We start from the raw sequence: 21,033 nt of genomic DNA, 5'->3' as shown, positions 1-21,033 counted from the left end.
CTCAACAGATGCACCATCTGAGACGTGAATAAAATCAGTAACTAACAAAGCTTTTGCTTTTTGCTTACAAAGCCGATTTGTTTGACAAGCTCACGGAAATTGTATTATATTATTACTACGAATATAAACACTTCAGGTGTTTATGCGAATATATACGAATACAATAGCAGTGAGAATACAATAGATAGTGAGATTCTTATTTTATTCTTTGTCTTAAAGGAGTTTTGCATTTGAAGACGTTCTGTTGCAACTGGAGAGAAAATGATGTTCACTTTTAGAGAATAGCCATGGCGGTTCACTTCTATTGACTGGCGGTGCATTTCTAGGACGCGTTCTTATAAGCTCTTGTTGGGATTGACTACTGCTATCTAAACCTGGTCGCTAAGTTGAAAAACTTTGGTCGAACTGTAAACCGCAATGAAACGGATATGTATTTAGTCACAAGTACAGAACATTTGAGCCAGAGAAGAGAATCATTGAGTACTCTTCTTCTTAATTGGCGTAGACACCGCTTACGCGATTATAGAATCATTGAGTACTCATGACTAGATTAAAACTGAAGGATCTCTGGTGGTTCAACCAGTGCATTGTAGAATAATTGGAGCTAGTCTGCATTTGGGATTGGGTCATAAGTCTTCATATACATTTCTGGTGGATGGTAGCCAAATTTACTGAACAAAATATGCGTTGTTGAATCATCGCTTTCACCTACTCCCTATGTCATTTACAGCTTTTGCTATGTTGAATTACTTGCAAAAGTCTCTACATATTTTAGGCGTTCATTATTTATCTAATTCTCCAGAAAATATTTCATAGCAGTTCTTCCAAAATCAGGAATCTTCGAACTGTTGATCGAGCACAAGACACATATATGTTCTGACAGTATTGTCAGCAGAGTGATGGCCTTCATTCAGAAAAAGGTATTTTCTTATAATTGAAGAACATGCCGCTGTCAGCATTTGAACGCAGAGCGGACAAAGTGACAGTTACGCACACAATACACTCGAACCAGGCAACGGGCTGTGTTTTCCGAATGCGATATGATGGGATTTGTCAAGCTGGACAAACTAAGTTCATTGCTGATGACACAATAGAGATGAAATCACCGCCATTTCACATCAATCAGCGAGTTGTTAGTACAGAATACTCAAAATGACTAATCATTGGCGAAATCGCACTAAGTAAATGCAACCGAATCGAGTTAGTGCGGGCACTTTCCGCTTTCGAAAATAACAGTAACCAAGTATTTGGTTGTCACCAACAACGTAGTATCCGGCAAATAGTAGCATTTACCCATCAAGCCTATATACCGCTACTACGATAGCAGGAATCCAGTTATTGCAAAGTGACACAGCCTAATGCCTTCGCGCCAAACACGCACAACTAAACGGGAGAAATAGTTTTGGACTCTGGTTGAACCGAAACCAGTAGCACTAACGAGCAGCGGTGCTCCACTCTGCGCTGTGCGCCCTTATTGAGCACGCAGAAAATCCACTCAACTCGGCGCAACTCCACTCCACTTTATGTGCTCTACTTCGCTTTGCGCTCCTTCTTGCGATGCTCAGCTCCATTCGGAGCGCCACTGCGCTGCGCATGCCGAACTCCTTACGCTGACTCTTTTTACGCTGTCGGTGTATATGTGTGTCTTGTTCTTGCTGGTGTTTGTTGTGTTTGACAAGTAAGCAGGTATTTAGTGGTTACTCTGTAGCCGCTAAAATTATGCATAGATACACGAGCGTATTACTGCGCGCTGTCAGCTAAGTTATATGTGCGTGTGTGTGTGTGTGTTTGCATGACTCCGAGGCAATAGTTGCTCTCGTGTGAATACACTGATACCCAAACGGTTTTATTTTTATAACTCTCCTACACTTTGCACCGTTTTCTGTGTGTACATAAATGTATAGTAATTACATGTGTGCCCGTGCTTGTGTGGGTGTGTATGTGTGATTCTGCGTTGGTATATGTATGTAAGTAAGGCAGCGGGTATTGTGTCAGATGTAGGTTGATGTAATTTATAATAAAATTCTGTTTGCCTTCAATCGATAAGCATCACACCTCCACGCTCCAGTGGGTTAATGCAATGAACCTGCGCCACACTGTCCCTACTTCGTCTGCGCCCCACACTCGGCCCCAACACCGCCCCCCATCCCCTCTCCTAAGTGAATGAAGTGTGTTGTAATGTCCCGTTTGTCGTCTCGTCGCGCAACCAGAAGCCTAGTGGCTTAGTGCTCAAGTAATGTTACTTTGACGTTGGCTTCACGCTCGCTGGCTCACCGTGTCTTGTGCTCGAACGCCTAAAATTATGCATGCACACGCATTTAATGAAATTCGCCGAACGCCAGTGTGCACATGTGTGTGCAGCGCCTACGTGTGTGCGTGCGTGTGTTTCTTAACATACTAGCACAGTTTGCTACGCCCTGGCTTTTGGGCTTTAATCGTTAGCTTGACATATATCGTTGCTCGCTTTAAGAAGTTTAACGAAATTATTTGCGGAATTTTATGCTTTTTTCTCGTATATTTTCTGTATATTTTTGCTGTTCGCACACGCCGTTACCGTTTTCGGGAAATCTATTTTTAGGCGCACACCAGTACATGACTCAAGTTAGGCAAATAGCTTTGCACGCATATTTCGCTGCATGTATGTGTGCGTGTGTGTTGCTTTTGTTGGAGTAATGCATTTTTCACCATCACTTCTCATTGACTCGCACTCGCTTTTCTGTACCCAGAAAACTCCCTCCTGCCACTTTGCTGCGCTTTCGCACTCCACTGTAGTTTTCACATCACTTGCTTGGTCATTACACTGTCTTCTCTGTTATACCCAACAAATTTTTCTCGTTCATACATTTTCTTCATTTTTTTCTTACTTTTTCGAGTATTTTTTTTCTAGGCTTTTTCTGCAGATTTACTTGGTTTTCGGTATACAATTTTAGTTAAAAATTGCTTTTAACACTTTTCGGTTTTTTTTTAATTTTTTCCTTATCCGTGTATGTATTTGTGTGTGTATGCGTTTTGTATAATTAATTAATGCTGATATACCTTTTGTATAATTTTTGGTGGGTTGCACAATGCATTCGATTTGTTGCTAGACTGCGATATTTGGAATTTTCCACATTTGAACACAAAATTTACATGAATTTTTAATACTTCCTACACTGCGGTATACACTTTTTCAGCAACTACTACCGATTTATATATACATTTTTCAGCTTGCTGGTGGCCCTCTGCACTGTGCCCGTCTTCTGCACCACTAGTTTTGGTATAATACAAAAAAATGTGCTATCAACCCAATTGTGCGGCACCGTTAGCCCGATTTGACGCCGTTTTCCAACTAACTACCCTTAAGAACTGAACGCCAATTCGATGAACCGCTACTGTTATACCCAAAAGTGCTGAAACGTCGTCGCCGCTATCGGTCGTCGCTAACGTTCGTAGTTGGTGTATCACGAGGCATCGTGAAAAGCCCATTTAGTGAAAGCAAATTTGTATTGAGCAAAACTTTCCACTTCGTGCATGGCGCGCACCCGCGTTTGGAGCGCACTCGTCTGAGTCAAACACATCGATACCAAATTAGTTGGTTGCAATAACAATTCTGGTAGAAAACAACAACATTCGCTTGCGCACCTACACCACATAGCTGCACATGTATTGCCGCCCTCAACCCGCTGGCCGACAGTCTGTTTGGTGAAGAGCTAACCGAAATTATGCTCGCACTCAACACAGCGCATACGATTGTGTCGGCCGTCTCCCATGCGCTTCGTTTCGTTGGTAGTGGCACTTGTAATCAATGAAATGTGGCGCCATCGTATTGCCGCAGGACATCAGGCGCTTGCGAGCTCTCACACCGAAGCACAACGCAAAGCAAAGCAATGCAAAGAATTGACTTACGCTCTTTCTCTCTCTCCAGTTTGCTTAGAGCATCCACTCACATTGCGCGCTTTTGTCAGCAGTCTTGTGTGGCGCGCGGGGTTGTGCGACGGTATTTTGTTGTAAATAGTATGGAAATTCCATTAGAAATGAAAGAGCAAAGAAAAGCAAAAACACAACGAATGCCAAATAGCAAATAGTTGAAATATGAAAGAAATAGCTTGTGTACCTTTCCACTGGAAAACGAAGGCACATTTCATGCTGGCAACAACGTCTATTGGGTAATTCTAAATCTAAGGAACGAATCGGTTCTAAGTTTTAAATTTCGTCGATAAATACTAATTTTAACTCAGAATTTTCTGTATTTTTTAAAAGAAATAAGGAAGCGCTCAAATAGGGTGGAACCGCGCAATTTTCAAAAACCAAAGCCTGATGTCCAATATTTGCCATTCTACGAAATTATGAATGTACTAGCTGACCCCGCAGCCGTTGTCGTGCGTGAAATTATATGCTTTGAAATGAAAAAAAATTGAAATTATATTGTGTCGCAAATGATTTAGTGTCGATTTTTCTACATTTTTTTTAATGTAGCGCCGCTTAATAAACATAATTTTTTGATTTCTGTTCTGGTGCGTAAATATACAGAGAAGATGGGTTTCCAACTCGTCAACACGCCACATATGAATATCTGGCCGTGTGAAAAACATAGCATTTCCCGATTTCCTTGTGTCCTGTTGATTGTCAGCGCAAAGGCAATTTTCCCTGGAAAATGAATACGTTTGAACTGAAATGGCTGTCCCTTGTATTCGATAACTGCGTCATAATCAGTCGGATTCCATTACACAGTTTCGGTGCATGAAGATTGTGAAACATAATAATGACAGATCCGACTTTGAGACGCAAATGATGCTGAGGCATACCAAGCCTCTCCAAAGAATTTGGAGATTCCACTGGATAATTTGCGGTTTCGTCTTTCTTGTCAAGACGATCGATCGATTTATATGAGCGCAAACCTCCCGGAATTTGACTTTGAATAAGATCGGTATTTTTGGCAGCTAAAATTGCGCGTGCACTCAAGCAATTGCAGTTACGATAATTTGGCCAATGTTCGGATAAATATTCGTGATGAGTTCATCTTCCGTTGAAGTGAATTGACAAAAGAGAGGTGAAATTGATATCAAACCACTGGAAGTATCAACCGAAGTTTGCCCATTTCCAATTCTTAGCGAATACAATGTAAAATGTCATCGGCAATGTCATTTTTTCGTATCCCATAATTAACGCGAATTTGAAGGCTGATATGTCGAAATGATCTTCGCGAAAAGTATGTGAACTTCAGTGGCATGCGAAGTAACTATCGCATTGTCCTTCGTCTGTTTATCATGTTCCAGCAAATGCAACTGCTGGCATGCTTCTCAAAATGTTGCACACACTGTACCATTCACAATACGCAATGACTTAAATGAAGTTGAACCGCGAGACGCACAACAGTCGGAAAACGTTCATGAATTGCAAAAGTAAATATCCTACAAAGCGCTTTATTGCGGCATTTGATACTGCTGATCTCATATTGTTCAAGGCCAATAACAGCTATGTTGCTTTCTTTGGTGACGTACTTGCAAACGTATTTGATCGATTTCACCAATCTACAATATTCAAGATTGACATTAGTTTTGAATGTGAATTAGACAAAAGAGGCGAATATGGTACGATTCATGTGTTGTCAACATCGATGTGTTGTTAACGTCGATATTCACGCCTCTAAATGCTAAATGTTATGCCATTGTCGCAGGTGAGCGACGCTGATGCAGTGAATATCCATCATTTCCCATTTCCGTTTCCGAAAGAAAAGCACATGAGTAGTGTTTCGTGCATTTATTGTCAGACATACAAACCAAAGTGGGATTGTAAGGTTCGCAAGGTCCATGAATCATATTGGTTTTCACCACTTCGTATAATTCTGGATCTATCTCTGAATCAATTCCGCTGAAATGATTTCATCAATTTGATCTGGTGTAATCACCATCCGCATCCAAAGATGACTGTGTGTACTCAACAGAATACATTCAGCATCTAACAGCACCATATATACCATAGGTTGCTTCAAGATAAAGACCATCAAACATCGCAGCTATTGTTTAAAAAGTCGTGCTGTGATATCGTTACGATCGCTAGCTGATTGACCGCGATCCATAATTCCGCACGTATGTATATCATCGCATTTTGGGAGTACTTCTTGCATTTCTTTGGGCTGCCATACGTTGAGGGCAAAAAGAACGCCGACCAATATTAGCGCCACCTCTTCGTGGCTTCGTAACAAATTTCAATCTGTAATTGATCACATCGTCTCAAACATACATAAAGTTTTCACTGAATAATTTTCAATAATTTTTCCTTCGATAGCCGGAATAAAAAAGTAAGCGACCGCAATTGAACGATTCAAATAATTTACAAATCAAAATATTGAAAAACAAAACAAACAAAAATTGAAAAAAATCTGCATGGAAAATGTTATTTTCTGAAATTGTCCAATTTTCCGACTTCTCCTCATGAAAAGTATAAGGTATTTGTTTCTAAACCTTTCCCGATCCACAAGAAACAACCTTTAAAAATTTCATCAAGATTGGTTCAACCGTTCTCTTAGTGTTACTAACAAACAAACATTTATTTTTATATAACGTTTGTATGAAAAAGGTTGTGTTTAGGGGTTTTCCGGAAATTATTCGAATTTTTCTCGCAGTAAAAACCATCTTTGAACTTCAACGAACATTTAGGAAAAATAATTGGCCAAATTGGTCCAGTCGTTATTGAGTTATGAGCGTACATACATTTTGACGATTAATTTTAATTTATATAGATTATAATCAAAATTTATATGTTATATACTTATAATATGGATCTTGGTTATATTAATACATTTTGCTTCATGTTCCATATATTTACTTGTATATCAAAATCAACATCAAATGGGGCGGCTTCTAGCTAAGGCTGGAGTATATAATCATCCTGCCATATATCTACTTCTGCCACTATTAATGAGGTACCAGGCGGTTTGTCTGAATGCTATGTAGGGGTAGAGGTTCCCTGAAGATAAAATCAACAAGTATGTATGTTAATATGGAAAACGTCGCTGGGAAAATGGCTGCTACCCTTAGCGGGCATAGTGATATACTTGATATGTAGCCAGCGGCCATTTTCTGCTGTGAAGGGTGCAGTTCACAGTGATCTTAGTGCTACTGCTAAGCTCGCAAGGGTTGAAGTGAGCCCGATAAATAAAATCAGAGACAAAAACCATGCCAAATTTAGCTGCAAATCCAACGGGACGAAAGAGATGTAGGAAAAAATGAACCTTATGCGCAATGGGTGCAATTCACGTCCACGGATCTGAATTTCGCTAACTGGATCGAGGAAAGTATTGTAAAGAAAAGCAGTTTTCCGTGGGAAGGAAAATAGTGGACCGGCTAATAACCGAAGAGAAAGATCGACGATGGAAAACCAAGGATTAAGTTTGATCGGGGCAACCCTACAACGTCAGGGGCGACTGCAACGGCCACGAGAGCTAAGCGGCACTTATTTGTGGTACTCGGTAATCAGAGCAACAGGCACGCCTATCCTGACTTTCGATAGTATGTGCTGGAAATGGTTACAAAGATGCAAGAGCTGTGGGAGGACGCGGAAAGGGTAAGTATTTACTAAACTTTATACTGACAACTATTCTAGGTAAAGCTAACCGGAGGTAGGAACCAACATACGTTGGCTTTACCTTAGAAGAACGCTCTCGATGCATCGTTGCACAAAATTTCAAAATAATCACTATAGAATATAGCAAGCTGCTTCGTACACTTTTCAGGGTGAGGAAATGACGAGGGTCTAAACCGTATATATACAGATGGACATGGCTAAATCGACTCAAGTCATCACCCTGATCAGTTATATATATATACTTTGTAAACTTGTGGACGTTTCCTTTTGGGTGTTATAAAATTCGTGGCAAGTTCAATACCATATATACTCTTCAGAGTTGGAAGAATGATGCCTACAAAATGCCGTTAATCGAAAACTTGTAAAATATTAAGTTCTAAATTAAAATATAGGACATCGCAGTAATTATTTATGGTGTGAATGGGTGAAATCGGTTCTTAACTCTCTCTCTTCTTATAACAGTTATGTTGACTAACTAAACACGTTGCTCATAGGCGTCGATGCCAAAATTAAACAATGGGCGGATCACCACTCACCTTAGACTAAAATTCATAATCTCAGGAGCTATTTTCTCCATCAATTTTAAATTTAATACGTAACATTATGCCGACACTTTTAAACTACAGTGGAAAAATTGTGTACTCGAACTACTACAGGCCTACTTCCCTATACGAGTGTTGACTTTTATATTTCGAGATTAGAGAACTATATTCTCCATTAAGATCTATACAATTTTGCATTCGTTTTAACCAATTGTCGATTGAGATAACTCCAGAACATGCATTCAGAACGCATTAGCTGTCTCTTCAAGTGTTGAAAAGTGCTGACGTCTTATGAACGCGTTGACGACGAACGGGAATCATCAGAAGTCAATTGATACTAAGACAGACTATACAATGGATGACTCATCAAATCGATGTTTTTAGTGCTCAGATATGCAGTCGTTGTGTGACAGCTTGCATTGTTGCGATGAGGAGTGGTGCGTCTTCGACGGTTGGTTTTCCTGATTTCTTGATTTCTTGTTCTGCATTTTTCTTGTGATACTATTGCGACAGGTCTAGTTCTTCCAAAAAAAAAAAAACAGACAACCAATTGCTTGGAAGTGCTTCGTGCGTGAAGAACTTTTGTTGTATCCATCTCATCTTGAAGCATCCATGCTGTCACTGCTGTTCACTTCTGGGCACCTATGTGTAAGTCCGATGATGTGATGTTCCGAGCACCGCTATCGTATATTTATACTCTTGCAACCTGTTGCTACAAAGTGTTATAGCTTTCTTCACCTAACTGTTATACGTATCACCAAAAACCAATCGAGATAAATATAATTAATTACGCCAGAGACATTAAATTTTACCTCTGAGATAGTATGAGATGGATTTTTGAGAGCCGGTATGAAAGTTCCATTTCATTCTTTCACTTTCCAGTACACAAATCAAGCTGAAATTAATACATATAACGGAATAAAATTTTGCAGCAATGATTCCCTTAAAGCAGTGGTTTCCAAACTTATTTTGTCTACCGCCCACTTTGAGAATAAATATTTTTTTAGCGCCCCCATTTTTTCACCTATTTAAAAACCACTATTACTTCTGATTAATTATTGTGACCTATATATGTATATTAACGGAGAATTCTAAACGAAACTTTTACTATAACCAGCAACTTGAAACCTAAGCGCATACAACGACGATTAGGTCTCAAGTTAACTCTTACGGGCTCCGCCTGCCAATAAGAATGATTATTGAAACACAACTTTATAGTATTAAAACAGAGAATATTTTATTAAAAATAAAACTAAAATAATCGATCCATATATAAAAACTAATGTGAAGGATGAATCTGATGCTGTTTAATACGTTTGTTAATATCAGGTTCCAATTTACTCAAGAACAGTCGCAAGTCGCCACGTTCGGTAACAAGCAAACGATTTCTATTTTTAGTAAGCAGTGTTGTCACAGCACTAAATCACGTTCACACAAATATGACGATGGGAATGCTATCAAGAATCGTTGCACGATTGACCACAATACAGGGAACAATTGCGAGATCGGTTTTTGTAGCCAAAATTCTTGGTAACCATTTTTGAACTTGATTTTTATTTCCTCGTTTGTTGTCAATTCTATACGTTCTTCTTCCAGCTGAGGTGACATTGCTGTGCTGACATTTGAAAACGGATCCAACACCCAGTCTGGTATTCCCAAAGTTCAAAATGTCCTGGTATCGTTCGGTGAAGTCAATGTGGAGGTTTTCCAAATGTTGGGAGTAGGCAAACAATTCGTCGTTACTGCAGGATACTGATAAATTCGGAAAATTGTGAAACTCACGTCTGCCCAGATTCTTTTTGTGTAGAAGCAGTTTGGCTGCGAAAGCAGCAACGACGTTTTTTGTTTTAATTAAATTTAGTTTATCGCCTTGCAGTTAGAGATTCATGTCGTTGAACAATTTATACAGGTCTGTCATGTAAGCTAAGTCATTCTTTGATGTTATGAGCTTGTCTTGAAATTCTGTATCTTTAGTTTCCAAGAACTCTATAACAGAGTCAAACAGGTTGTAGAATCGAGTCAGACAATTGCCTCTTGATAGCCAACGAACTTCAGTATGAAACAACAAACGATTGAAATCCTCGTCATTAGTAACACAAAGCTGATGAAATAATCTATCATTCAAAGATTATATTGACTGCTTTTATGACGTATTGCAGTGATTGAAATAGTTTTTCACTTAAGTTTCTAGCAACTTAATGTTGTCTATGAATAACGCAATGTACACCAAGGACATCTGGAATTTTATTTTTTAAGTACGCTATGAAGCTTTTATGGCACCCTGTTATAGCCGAAGCGCCATCCGTAACAACTTAAATAATATTTTTCAAAGGAATTTCTTTCTCATCGCAAAACTTTTCCAATATATTGAATATGGTTTCGCCTTTTGTACCGGTCTCTAAATTTCTATCAAATAATAGTTCTTCACATATTTTCTCATCTTTAATAAAGCACACGTAAGACAACAACAATGCTTCATTAGTTGGTAAAGTGGACTCATCCAGCTGAATTGAAAATTGACTTGACCTCAGGTGATCGTACAATGATTCTTCAATGTTTTCAGCCATTTCATCAATTCGTCTTTGCACAGAACTATTACTCAAAGGAATTTTTCGGATAATATCTGCGGCCGGTTTATGAAGCACGGTAGTTATTACTTCATTTATTGCTGGCAATATTAACTCTTCTCCGATGTTATGTGGTTTGCCTTTTTGAGCAATTAACAAAGAGATATTGTACGAAGCTCTTGCTTAGCAGCCGCCGAAAATAGTTTTGCTACACTTGGCTGAGTATTATGCTTCTTCTCTAGGTCTTGAAAATATGCTACATTCTTGTCTCTCTTATCTGGATGCATTTTATTCAAATGATCTTGCAGTCTTGAAGGCTTCATTGCTTCATTCGAAAATGTTTTTAGACATAGAAGGCACAAAGGCGAGGATTGGTTTGTGGGATTTTCAATGAATCCGAATTTAATGTATTCCGCACAGTACATATTGCCGTCTCTTCTTTTTTTACTTCCGACATTGTTTTGCTTTGAGAAATACGTTTAACTTCGGGAGTAGTGTAAAGGAGGCGTAAGTAATGCTCATCTATTGCGCGCAAAACCACAAATGAATACTTATAAAATAAATATTACATTGTTTATATAGGAATGCTTAAGTACAATTATTATATAGTACTCAAAAAATATGAATTCTTATTTTTCCTAGAAATACATTTGTAAGAAAGGATCTTTCTCCTTTTCGTATTATCTTATTTTTCCCAGAAATACATTTGTAAAAAAAGGATCTTTCTCCTTTTCGTATTATCTTATTTTTCCCAGAAATACATTTGTAAGAAAGGATAAAGATCCTTTTTTTATTTTCCACATAAAAGATTTAAGGAGTTCAAAAGCTCAAAACGTGCGTTACTACAGCTATTTACCTACCCGAAGTCATTTCGCAAGTGATAAATAAATTATTCAAGAGCTCAAAGCATTCGCTACATCAGCTCGAACTTATCTACCCTACACCTTTGCGCAAATGATTATATTATGATAGCAAATGCCCACATACAGATTTGGCAATGGCAATAGCAATACGTTTGACAGTTAATATTCTATATATTCTATCCTGTCGAGATGCCCCGTTATGAAACGGAGCGACCGATTGACATGATTTTCATTTTTCTATATTCAATAAAATAGGACAGATATATGAACTACGCGGAGAGAAATATAGAACCGAGTTTGTGCAATCTTTTAATTCATATTAGTTGCTGTTCACAAGTTGTTGTTGAGAGTCGAGAGCTCATATAGTCGTTGTCTAAGAGGCCTCCTAGCTAAATAAAATTACAAATAACCCCCCAGGCCTCTACACAACGCCCCCATTTTCTTTCCGCGTCTCTTACTGCCCCCCTTGACACCTGCAGCGCCCACAAGGGGGCGTAATCGCCCACTTTGGAAAACACTGTTCTAGAGTATAATAGTATAGTAGTGCAAATAATCATTTCAATCAGTCCACACCTTCCTCTAGCATGAATATATCCCTTTCAATGAGTAGTATTGACCTAAACCTCATATACACACTATAATATTAAAATTAGCCTCGACAGAATAAAAAGAAACATGTATTTCGAGTTACTGTAATCCAAACTTCGACCTTCCTTGTTATTTAGATCTTTAAGGGAGCCTGTTAATTTAGGAGAATTTTCTGAAATAGAGCATTCAAACAAATGTTTAACATAAATCGAGTCAATGAAAAAGCAAACTATCAAAATTGACTTTTTATGTTTTCAAGTAGAGACTGGCAATTCGAGCAGTTTGCAAACTAATAACCATAAAATGTCTTTTCCAGGTACATATATATATATATATACATATGTATATAGTATCTCAACTTTCTGTATAGCGAAATATCTTGGCAACAACCTTTCATAGATGAATTTTTTAAATCTAATTCCTATGAAAGCTTCCGCTTAAGACGCCCGTTGAACTTCTTAAACTATTGTTTTAGTTATATTATCTAACGAGTCAATATCCAATCGAATTTTCTTTAAGACTTTTTCAAAAAAAAAAATATTTGTGATCAGGGATCATTTCAATAGCTAAACTACATAAAATTTACAACAATAGCAAATAAATCTTATAAAATAGCGCAAAAGGCCGCGAATAACTGATTTGTTTCGCCGAAGAAGCCTAACTGGTCGAAACGATAATTGACATTAAAGATTGGAATAAATATAGGAGAACACTGTACCCTATATTTAAGGCTATTATCAAAATAAGTTGGTATTACGTTCAGTTCCTCGGCTAAAACGTATGGGACTTCACGGGCAAAAATGCTAAAGAAATTAAGCTGGGGATATTCGTTAGATATCTTTCGATTTCGTTTTTATTCGGTGTGAAATATAAAGTTTGGATACATATATTTCCATTAAAAAAATCATAAATAAATAAGCTTAACAAAATTGAGGGAATAAACCTAGATTCTTACACCTAAACTCTTACTTAGCACTTCTAAGAACTAATAAGCTTATGTCTACAATATACACACAGGGAATATCTTACAAAGTAATAAATAATTAGCTAACAATGTTGTTGTTTTCTATGATATTTTTGTAAAACATCGCCTAAAATGGTATATCTATCAACTGTTTATTTACACGTGAATTCCTCGTAATTTTCCTCGCACACGTCACAGGTCACATCGCAGCACCAACGGAACTTACAACGACACTGTGCTCTTCGTCGTACTTGACGCGTATTATAGCCACGCCCACAGCACAATTTATCACAGCTTTCAGTTCCACTCGAGGTACGATTGCAAACACGACCAGTCGTGCCGAGAATGCCTTGTTGCACATTGCGTTCGCAATAATCCGGCGACTTTTGGAGATAGACCAGCTCCATACGCTTCAGTTCACGGCTACTATTCCTCCTAAAAGGCGAATAACAATAAAGTCACAGGCGATTCATGAAATGAGCCGTCACTTACTCCCTTAATACTTGTTTCAGTCCATTTACGTCTTTAACGTGCACATGTTTTGCCCTTTTGTATTTCCGCATAAGCACCTCGCCGATCTGACGAAAAGGTGGCAGACTCTTCCAACACGTCTTCATCTCACACGAACCACTCACGCCATGACACTTGCACTCCGTCTTTAGCAGATTCTTAACTAACTGAAAAAGAAAATTCGAAAAAAGGAGAAAAATTAGAGTTAGCTCCTAGCTTCGAAGTGCTGAAGTACTCACCCTGCGACCAACGCGATTGTTATGCAGATTCATCAGCGTGCGCGCATCGCCTTCGATTTCGCGTGCATCAAGAAATTTGCGTGCGAATTTCATGCCAAAATTGATATCGGCCGAACAGCCGCCCCACTTCCAAGACTGCGAGTCACTGTTGGGTTTGTGGCGCATGTCGCAGCCGCACAAAGATATATTGCCACGCGCGCAGGCTGCCGTCACAGAGTGCGCCGCTCCGGCGCTGGCGATGGCATAAGTGAAGGCCGCTTCGCGAGAACCTGTAAGTAAATAACATGGCAGTTTAAAAATGTCTTCCATGCATCTTTTAGGTGCGTTGTATCCAGTTTTTACCGACAAACATGACGTGTCCAAAGACACCTTCCTGCCAAACTTGTGAGCAATTCCAACGATGTCCGCGGAACTGGTGCTGACACTCATGCGATCCCATCTGATGACCTTCACCCAACGCGATTAAAGCATCTGGCGACTCACTACACAGCTGCCGTTGTTGTGGGGTTAGACCAGGTATGCGGGAACAGAGTATGGCCGACGTAAAACTGGATACTAATCTAACAGAAATTAAAACAGAGAAGCATACATGTTATTTTCCCGTTTAGAAGTTAGTTATGTACATACAAAATTGTTTATATATTATATATTTACAGCACAATTAAATGAGCGTTTATGTGAATTTAAGATAAAAGTGGTTTAACAAAATTTTCTGGTCGTCGCAACTAAAATTTTGACGTTGTTGGAAGCAAAAAGTCTATATGAACATTTTAATAGCATCCAATTTTGTTTGCCTCTCAGAATTGTTGATATCACTTTGATTTAAGAATAATTGAGCCACGAGCCGCAATCTAGTCTCATCATTCTGTTTCTGTCTCACAACTTCCAAAATCTTAAAACAATGAATATATGAACAGATTTAGTAAGCCAACTTCAAATTACTTCTAAGCTTCTTCAGTTCGACCAAAATTGTAATGTCGTGATTTCAAGCTGCCTCTAGGATGGCCGAGACATGACAGGTATATTTTATAATAAATAAAACAACCATTTCTAATAATTTTCCATACTTGATAGGTATAAAACGTTAAAGGTACAAACCCGAGAATACGAAGCTTAAAATGGTAGCCATTGAAGAGAACAAGCAGGCTGGAGTATCAGCCCACACTTCATTGGAAATACGAGGTCGCTACCGGGCACAGCGATTATGCATGCTGTATTGCCAGCGGCCACACCTTCATTGCAACGGAAACAGATTGCAGTGGTTGTAGTACTACTGACAAGCCAGCCCACAGCATACGGGTGTCACAATCCATTAAGATTAGCATCAAAAAAGTGCTGTGCGCACAAAGGCAGAGAAAGAGGAAGATGAAGAACGGTTTCGTTCTGCGGAGCAGGTAAGCAGGGGTACCAACTCTGAAAACCAGAGAGGGTACCGGAAGAAACTAAGTAAGAAGATGCTGAAAGCAAATGCGTCATTTAAGACAGCGGTCAGGATTTGTAACCAACACCAGGGCAAGTCCGCCCTGAAAGTAGAAGAAATAGAGTGGCGATAGACGGCAGGGCTCATTTCGACAGACACAACTGGTGTTGTACCTCGGATCCAGCGTTTGCGAATGTGTTGAGGAGCTTACGACTGAAAATAGACAGCGTTTAATATATAGGGAATCGAAGCCACCCTCGGAAAACAGAAAATGGAGGAACGCAACCGAGAAGCTAAAAATCAAGAACGCGGAAACAAGTCGACAGAGTTCAAAGCAGCGGCAGCATGTAGTGAAATTTTAAACGACGTTTGATGATGGCGCTCATCAACTGCACTAATCTGCAATTCGTTCAACATTTTAAAGAAAATTGACGTTCTGTAAAGAATATGTTTCGCGCCCTTCGCTCAATTTTTTGTCAATATAATTGGCCTACTGATATACGCTACACCATCACCCGTCTTAAGCCCATCTTTCTGTTAATTATTCGAATGTTATCGACAACGTCCAGCACACAGTGAAGAAAACAATCAGTCATAGCTGAGAGTGTACACGAAGAACGTGGAGCGCCGTTCGCAGCAACTCGTACTGGCCTAAGGAACGACTTGACGCATTTTGCGTCGAGAGTTTAAATTGAAAGCGTACGAAATACAGTTTGTGCAAGAACTGAAGCCGGTCCTTCGCAAGCTACATCGCTTCACTCTATGGCCTCTTCAAAAATTGCAAAAATATCAGACGTTCTCAAGGCAAATTTTGTTCAGCGATGCCGCATTCAAGATATTTAAGAGCTGTCATTTCATCGAAACAAAAACAACGGTTTGGGGTGGTTTGTGGGCTAGCGGAATCATCGGTCCACATTTCCTCAAAAATTATGTCGGTGAGAACGTAAACGTCAATGGCGACCTTTATCGCCACATGATAACCGACTATTTGATGCCTGAAATTGAAGCTCGTGACCTCGGCGTATGATTTATTTACACTTGTTTTGAGCTGATTCAGAAAATCGCTAAGTCAATAACTCTTCTTGTTTCAATCACCAATCTCCTTAATTCTTATAGCGTCTATGGCCAGTTGATACAGCAACATATTAAGCGCTTCACTCCGTCATGGTTTAATAGCCCCGGAAATTCCTGCCCAGGCTGGCCTCTGTATTCCATTAAAGTTTCTGTTATCATATTGTTTATTTAATGCTGGCCACCAAACCCAGTGTCCCATATGTAAGGATTGATCTACTGACGGCCGTACACACTCATATGCCTATATTCGGTTTTAGGCCGTAATTCCTGCTGAATATTATCTTGTTACGTACTTGCTTAATCCTTTCTCAATATTCATTTTCCAGTTCAGCCGATCTTGACTCCTCGATATTTTGCTGTGGGAGGAGAGAAATTGTTGTACCACGGAATTGGGGAAGTTGAAATTGAGGTATTTTGGTTGTATGTACACATATTTGAGAGATAAGCTGTTTTTACATACGAAATAGGATATATGAAACCAGCGGTGAATACTTGAAAAACATTTGAAAATTTTCAAAATTGTACCAATTTTTAAGTTAACCCCAACAATTTTCATAAGAAAGAAAACCAAATCTACTTTGAGTACTAATTCCAATGTAACAATTCGTTGTAATTCATGGTAAGGATCTTAACACTTGCGTGGAGATTTTACAAGCAATAAATGACAGTTGTGAGAAAAAAATCTGCAACAACCACGCTTGCTTTGACTTAAGGAAACAATAAATCAAGTATAATTACTAGAAAAACTCACTTTGACATAATTATGATTAGAATTGACTAATCCGAAGTGAAGTAGCATGGTCGGGGCTGCGCTGTACAGCAACCACCATTTGCATCAGTTGAAACTACAAACACCTACGCAGCTGAAAAATGATTTGTTTGCTTTGATCAAGTATCTCGTAAATCGACCAGTGGCTCGCGGCCAATAATTATTTTTGCAAAACATGAAAAAATGAATTTATATAAATACGAATATATGCACGTATTTGTACAGAATATTCACGAGCGTATTTTTTTATATTTCACTTCATTTATTATATGTTCATTTTTGAAAATATGGCAAGCACGACTCATTCCACATACGAGTGTATGATTAAGTGTAATTATAATAATCTGAGCCACTAATCTCTGTGTTTACAAAGTACGCGAATGTGAGCAAATGCATGCACCCGACTGCACATATGCTTAGTATAAAGATACAACAACATGCATATGAGCCCATATAAGCACGTTTTAATATTTGCGTACCGCTAAGTGAGTTTGCCGACAAGCGGCTATGATTGGCTCATAAAATTGTTGTTGTTGTCTTTTTTGAAAGCATCTTTGCCAATGTGACAGCGAATAAATCAGAGCGAGCTTATTGAATGCAAATGACTGAAAGAGCTCGAACAACAACCACAAAGGTTTGCCAATATACAATTATACCAAGCGATATGAACTATATACAATCTCATACAAATATGTATATATAATACATCTTTGCATATAACATATTTGCATTTACATACATACATCTGGTACGAGGGCTGCTATATATATTCTGGCCTAGGGCAACACTAAGTGTTGCCAGGTGCAATCTGACATTTCCATTGGAAAGTTTGACATTTTTTAGCATAACATCACTCAGAACGTTTTGTCATTTAATCGTGAATTGTTTTACTTACAGGGAATTAAAAAATGCATCTCGGCCAAAAAATGGAATTAACTCGTGAACATTTTCGTGCGATCATTTTTCACAATTTTCGACGTGGATTATCACGACAAGAGTGCATCGATGAACTAAAATCTTTGTATGGCTATGAAGCACCATCCTATAGCACTGTGAAAAACTGGTACAACGAATTCAATCGTGGCCGACGCTTGCTCAAAGACGAATTCCGTGAAGGTCGTCCAAAAACAGCCGTTGTGCCAGAAAACATCGATGCCGTACGTGAACTGATAATGCAAGACCGTCATGTAACATACCTTCAGATAGAGGCATGCCTATGCATTTCTCCCACCAGCCTACATTCGATATTGCATGAACATCTGGCCGTAAAAAAGGTTTGTTCTCGTAGGATCCCGCACAATTTGACAATCGCTCAAAACAAGGCTCGTGTGGATTGGTGTAAAGAAATGCTGAAAAAATACGATCGGGGTACTTCAAAAGACGTTTATAAGATCGTAAGAGGTGACGAATCATGGATCTATGCGTATGAGCCCGAAACAAAACAGCAATCGACAAAAAAAATAAAAAAAGAAAAAAACACATAAAAAAACCATTTTCGTTGATGAATATGCCAATTTACATTATTAGGCCAGAAATATATATAGCAACCTACGTATATGGGCGTTCAGGTCTCTTTGCTTTATCTTTAAACATTTAATTTACTTTTCTACCTTTCCGTATCTGAAAAGCCCACGACCAGCTTATCGTTTGCTTTCAGGACCATTTAATACTTCCACAACACATAACGCAGGCACATTTGCAGTTGTAATGTGGTATTAGTACCAATGTTGAAATGTTTAAGATGACGAACGGACTTTGCCCCTCTGTACTCATCTTGAATTCTTTATCTACCTATGGATTAATTGAATTCAACTTGAAACACATGTGACCTGCCACAATATACAGTTTTGATGCGCACAATGGTAGTATCGCGGCACTGCCACATCCACCGGTGGGTATTTACAAAGATATATTCTATGGAGATAGATATATTCGAGTCTTATTTAAGGAGTATTAAAGAAATTGTATGTTTGATCTCGTCAACTTTCGTATAATAATTTATATTATTTTAAGAAAGCGTTCTTAATTATTTCGATTATGTTCAATACTGAGTCATAAACAGATCAAAAGACTTAGTAACTTATACACCCAAAATTAGATCGAAAATTGAAAATTAAGTGTCGTCGTGTTACGAGAACAGTTGTGATCTTCTCCTAAGTAGCACACATACTCTCTTACACAGACAGTTTCTCTTAAACATTTAGAAATTTCCGAAAAAATTAGCCCCGACACTATTATGCTAAGTTTGAGGATGTTGTTTACCCCAAAAACTAATAAATGACACCAAAGTAAAGTAAGTCTAAGTGAATCTATCAAAAACCCCTTGTACGTTTGATTAACCTGTCATATGGAATTAGATGATAACTTCGACGACCCTTCACATAACGGTTATGTTGAACAACTAAAAGTGTGATAACTCGCTCAAGAAATATGTTTAAAACATTTCCCAATGAAGATTATGCGTCAGAGCTTCACATTAATTGGTAGTAAAATTGGAAAACGGTTGTGGCACCGCCCATATTTAGGTTCTATATTTCGGGACCTACACAACCAATCAAATTTAATTGCCATTCTTATGTTATATTGGGAAAATGGACAAAATCGGCCTAGAACCACATATAGTTTGTAATATAGGTAAAGCAGAAATTAAATTATCGGAGTAAAACTTTGCACAAACAGTGCTTTTAAGGTTTGTCGTCGTCTCACAACTATAAATTGTCTAAGTCGGACCATACATTTCGAAGCCTCAGATGTGGGTTCCAGTCCATAGGGCTGGCTGTTTACCAAAAGTATACTTAATTTTGTCAGATATATATATATATATGTATATTATTGAAATTCAGAAAGCATTTCTTTCTAAAAGTTGTGTGCACTTCTGCTTAAAATGGTTAAAATCGGGTCAATATTACCGTTAGCCCCATATACATGCATAGTATACAAATTCCAAGCTTCCGGTTGTCTTTATGCTTCATATAACTCTACATCGGTCATTAGCAGTGTTAGATGGACGTATTATAAAGGATATACCATAGTTTAATGACGTAATATGTGAAACCTAACCCTCATATGATACGTAGAACGATTTTCGCTTATCTATGCGAGTGGTACAAAGCTTTCACAGACGGTCGAGAGCTCGTTGAAGACATGCCTCGTTCTGAAAGACCTTCGAACTCTTCAACTGATGAAAATATTAAAAAAGTGCAGGATATGGTGCTTGAAAATTGTCAGGAAGTGATAGAGAGATGGCGAGAGAGCTCTCACAAGTTCGTTCGAATGATTTTAATATCGTTACAATGGGTAATTCATTTCAAGGTTACCTACTTTTCTAAAGAAAAAACGCAGGAACTTCAACCTTTTTAAAGAGAAATGTCTATTATACTTCGAAAGAACATTCTTTGGTATTTATAATTTGAAGATTATCTCTTTCAAATATTGGCCGCGGGCATGTCTCGAATGGTCCATCCCTTGATTCCAACTTTCGATGACTCGTTCGAGCATTTCGATCGGTAACTGATGTTTTGCTCCAAGGCCTGAATAGAAGAGGGATTGTCGGCGTAGACTTTAGATTTTACATATCCCTAAAGGAAAGAATTCAAACGGTATGATGTCACACGATTTTGGTGGCCAATCGACCGGCTCAAAACTTGAAATTATCTGCCCAACGAAGTGTTCTCTCAATAAATCCATTTTGCAAATGATGTGATGTATGGAAAGAGGCGCCGTTTTGTTCAAACCAAAACACGAGCTTCAATTTCAGCCATAGTCGGGTATATATATATTTGAAGAAATATGGACCGATAATTCCACCGGCCCACAAACCACACCAAAAACCAAACCTTTTTTTTCTCTGATCTGATCTGAATGAATTTTGCTTCTTAGCATTCCTATTCAGCCAGTAATGTGCCAATCAAAATTTGGCTCGAAAATGTCG

The 21,033-nt window shown here is 38.5% G+C and overlaps 2 protein-coding genes across 12 annotated transcripts in view; both read right to left on the bottom strand.

The window, feature by feature from the left end:
• The window catches only part of LOC126755091 (plectin), a 132,550-nt gene extending 129,229 nt beyond the window's left edge, over positions 1 to 3,321 (bottom strand). For all 10 annotated transcript variants that reach the window (XR_007666454.1, XM_050467413.1, XM_050467412.1 and 7 more), the window contains exon 1: positions 3,037 to 3,321. The gene's annotated coding sequence lies outside the window, so the exon portion shown is untranslated. The remainder of the gene's footprint in view (positions 1 to 3,036) is intronic.
• Positions 3,322 to 12,952: 9,631 nt separating this feature from the next.
• The window catches only part of LOC126755100 (protein Wnt-2), a 44,690-nt gene continuing 36,609 nt past the window's right edge, over positions 12,953 to 21,033 (bottom strand). Inside the window, exons 3-6 of one of the 2 annotated variants that reach the window (XM_050467435.1) lie at positions 14,182 to 14,399; positions 13,840 to 14,108; positions 13,583 to 13,767; positions 12,953 to 13,525 (exon numbers count right to left, since the gene is read on the bottom strand). In XM_050467435.1, coding sequence (XP_050323392.1) covers positions 13,243 to 13,525; positions 13,583 to 13,767; positions 13,840 to 14,108; positions 14,182 to 14,399 — 955 coding nt within the window. In that variant the 3' untranslated portion in view covers positions 12,953 to 13,242. The remainder of the gene's footprint in view (positions 13,526 to 13,582; positions 13,768 to 13,839; positions 14,109 to 14,181; positions 14,400 to 21,033) is intronic. The other variant, XM_050467436.1, reaches the window with a different exon arrangement.

This window comes from Bactrocera neohumeralis, chromosome 4 (assembly GCF_024586455.1).
Source record: "Bactrocera neohumeralis isolate Rockhampton chromosome 4, APGP_CSIRO_Bneo_wtdbg2-racon-allhic-juicebox.fasta_v2, whole genome shotgun sequence".
Taxonomy (NCBI): domain Eukaryota; kingdom Metazoa; phylum Arthropoda; class Insecta; order Diptera; family Tephritidae; genus Bactrocera; species Bactrocera neohumeralis.
The sequence above is the reverse complement of the archived record's forward strand: the minus strand, read 5'-3'. Positions and strand labels throughout refer to the sequence as shown.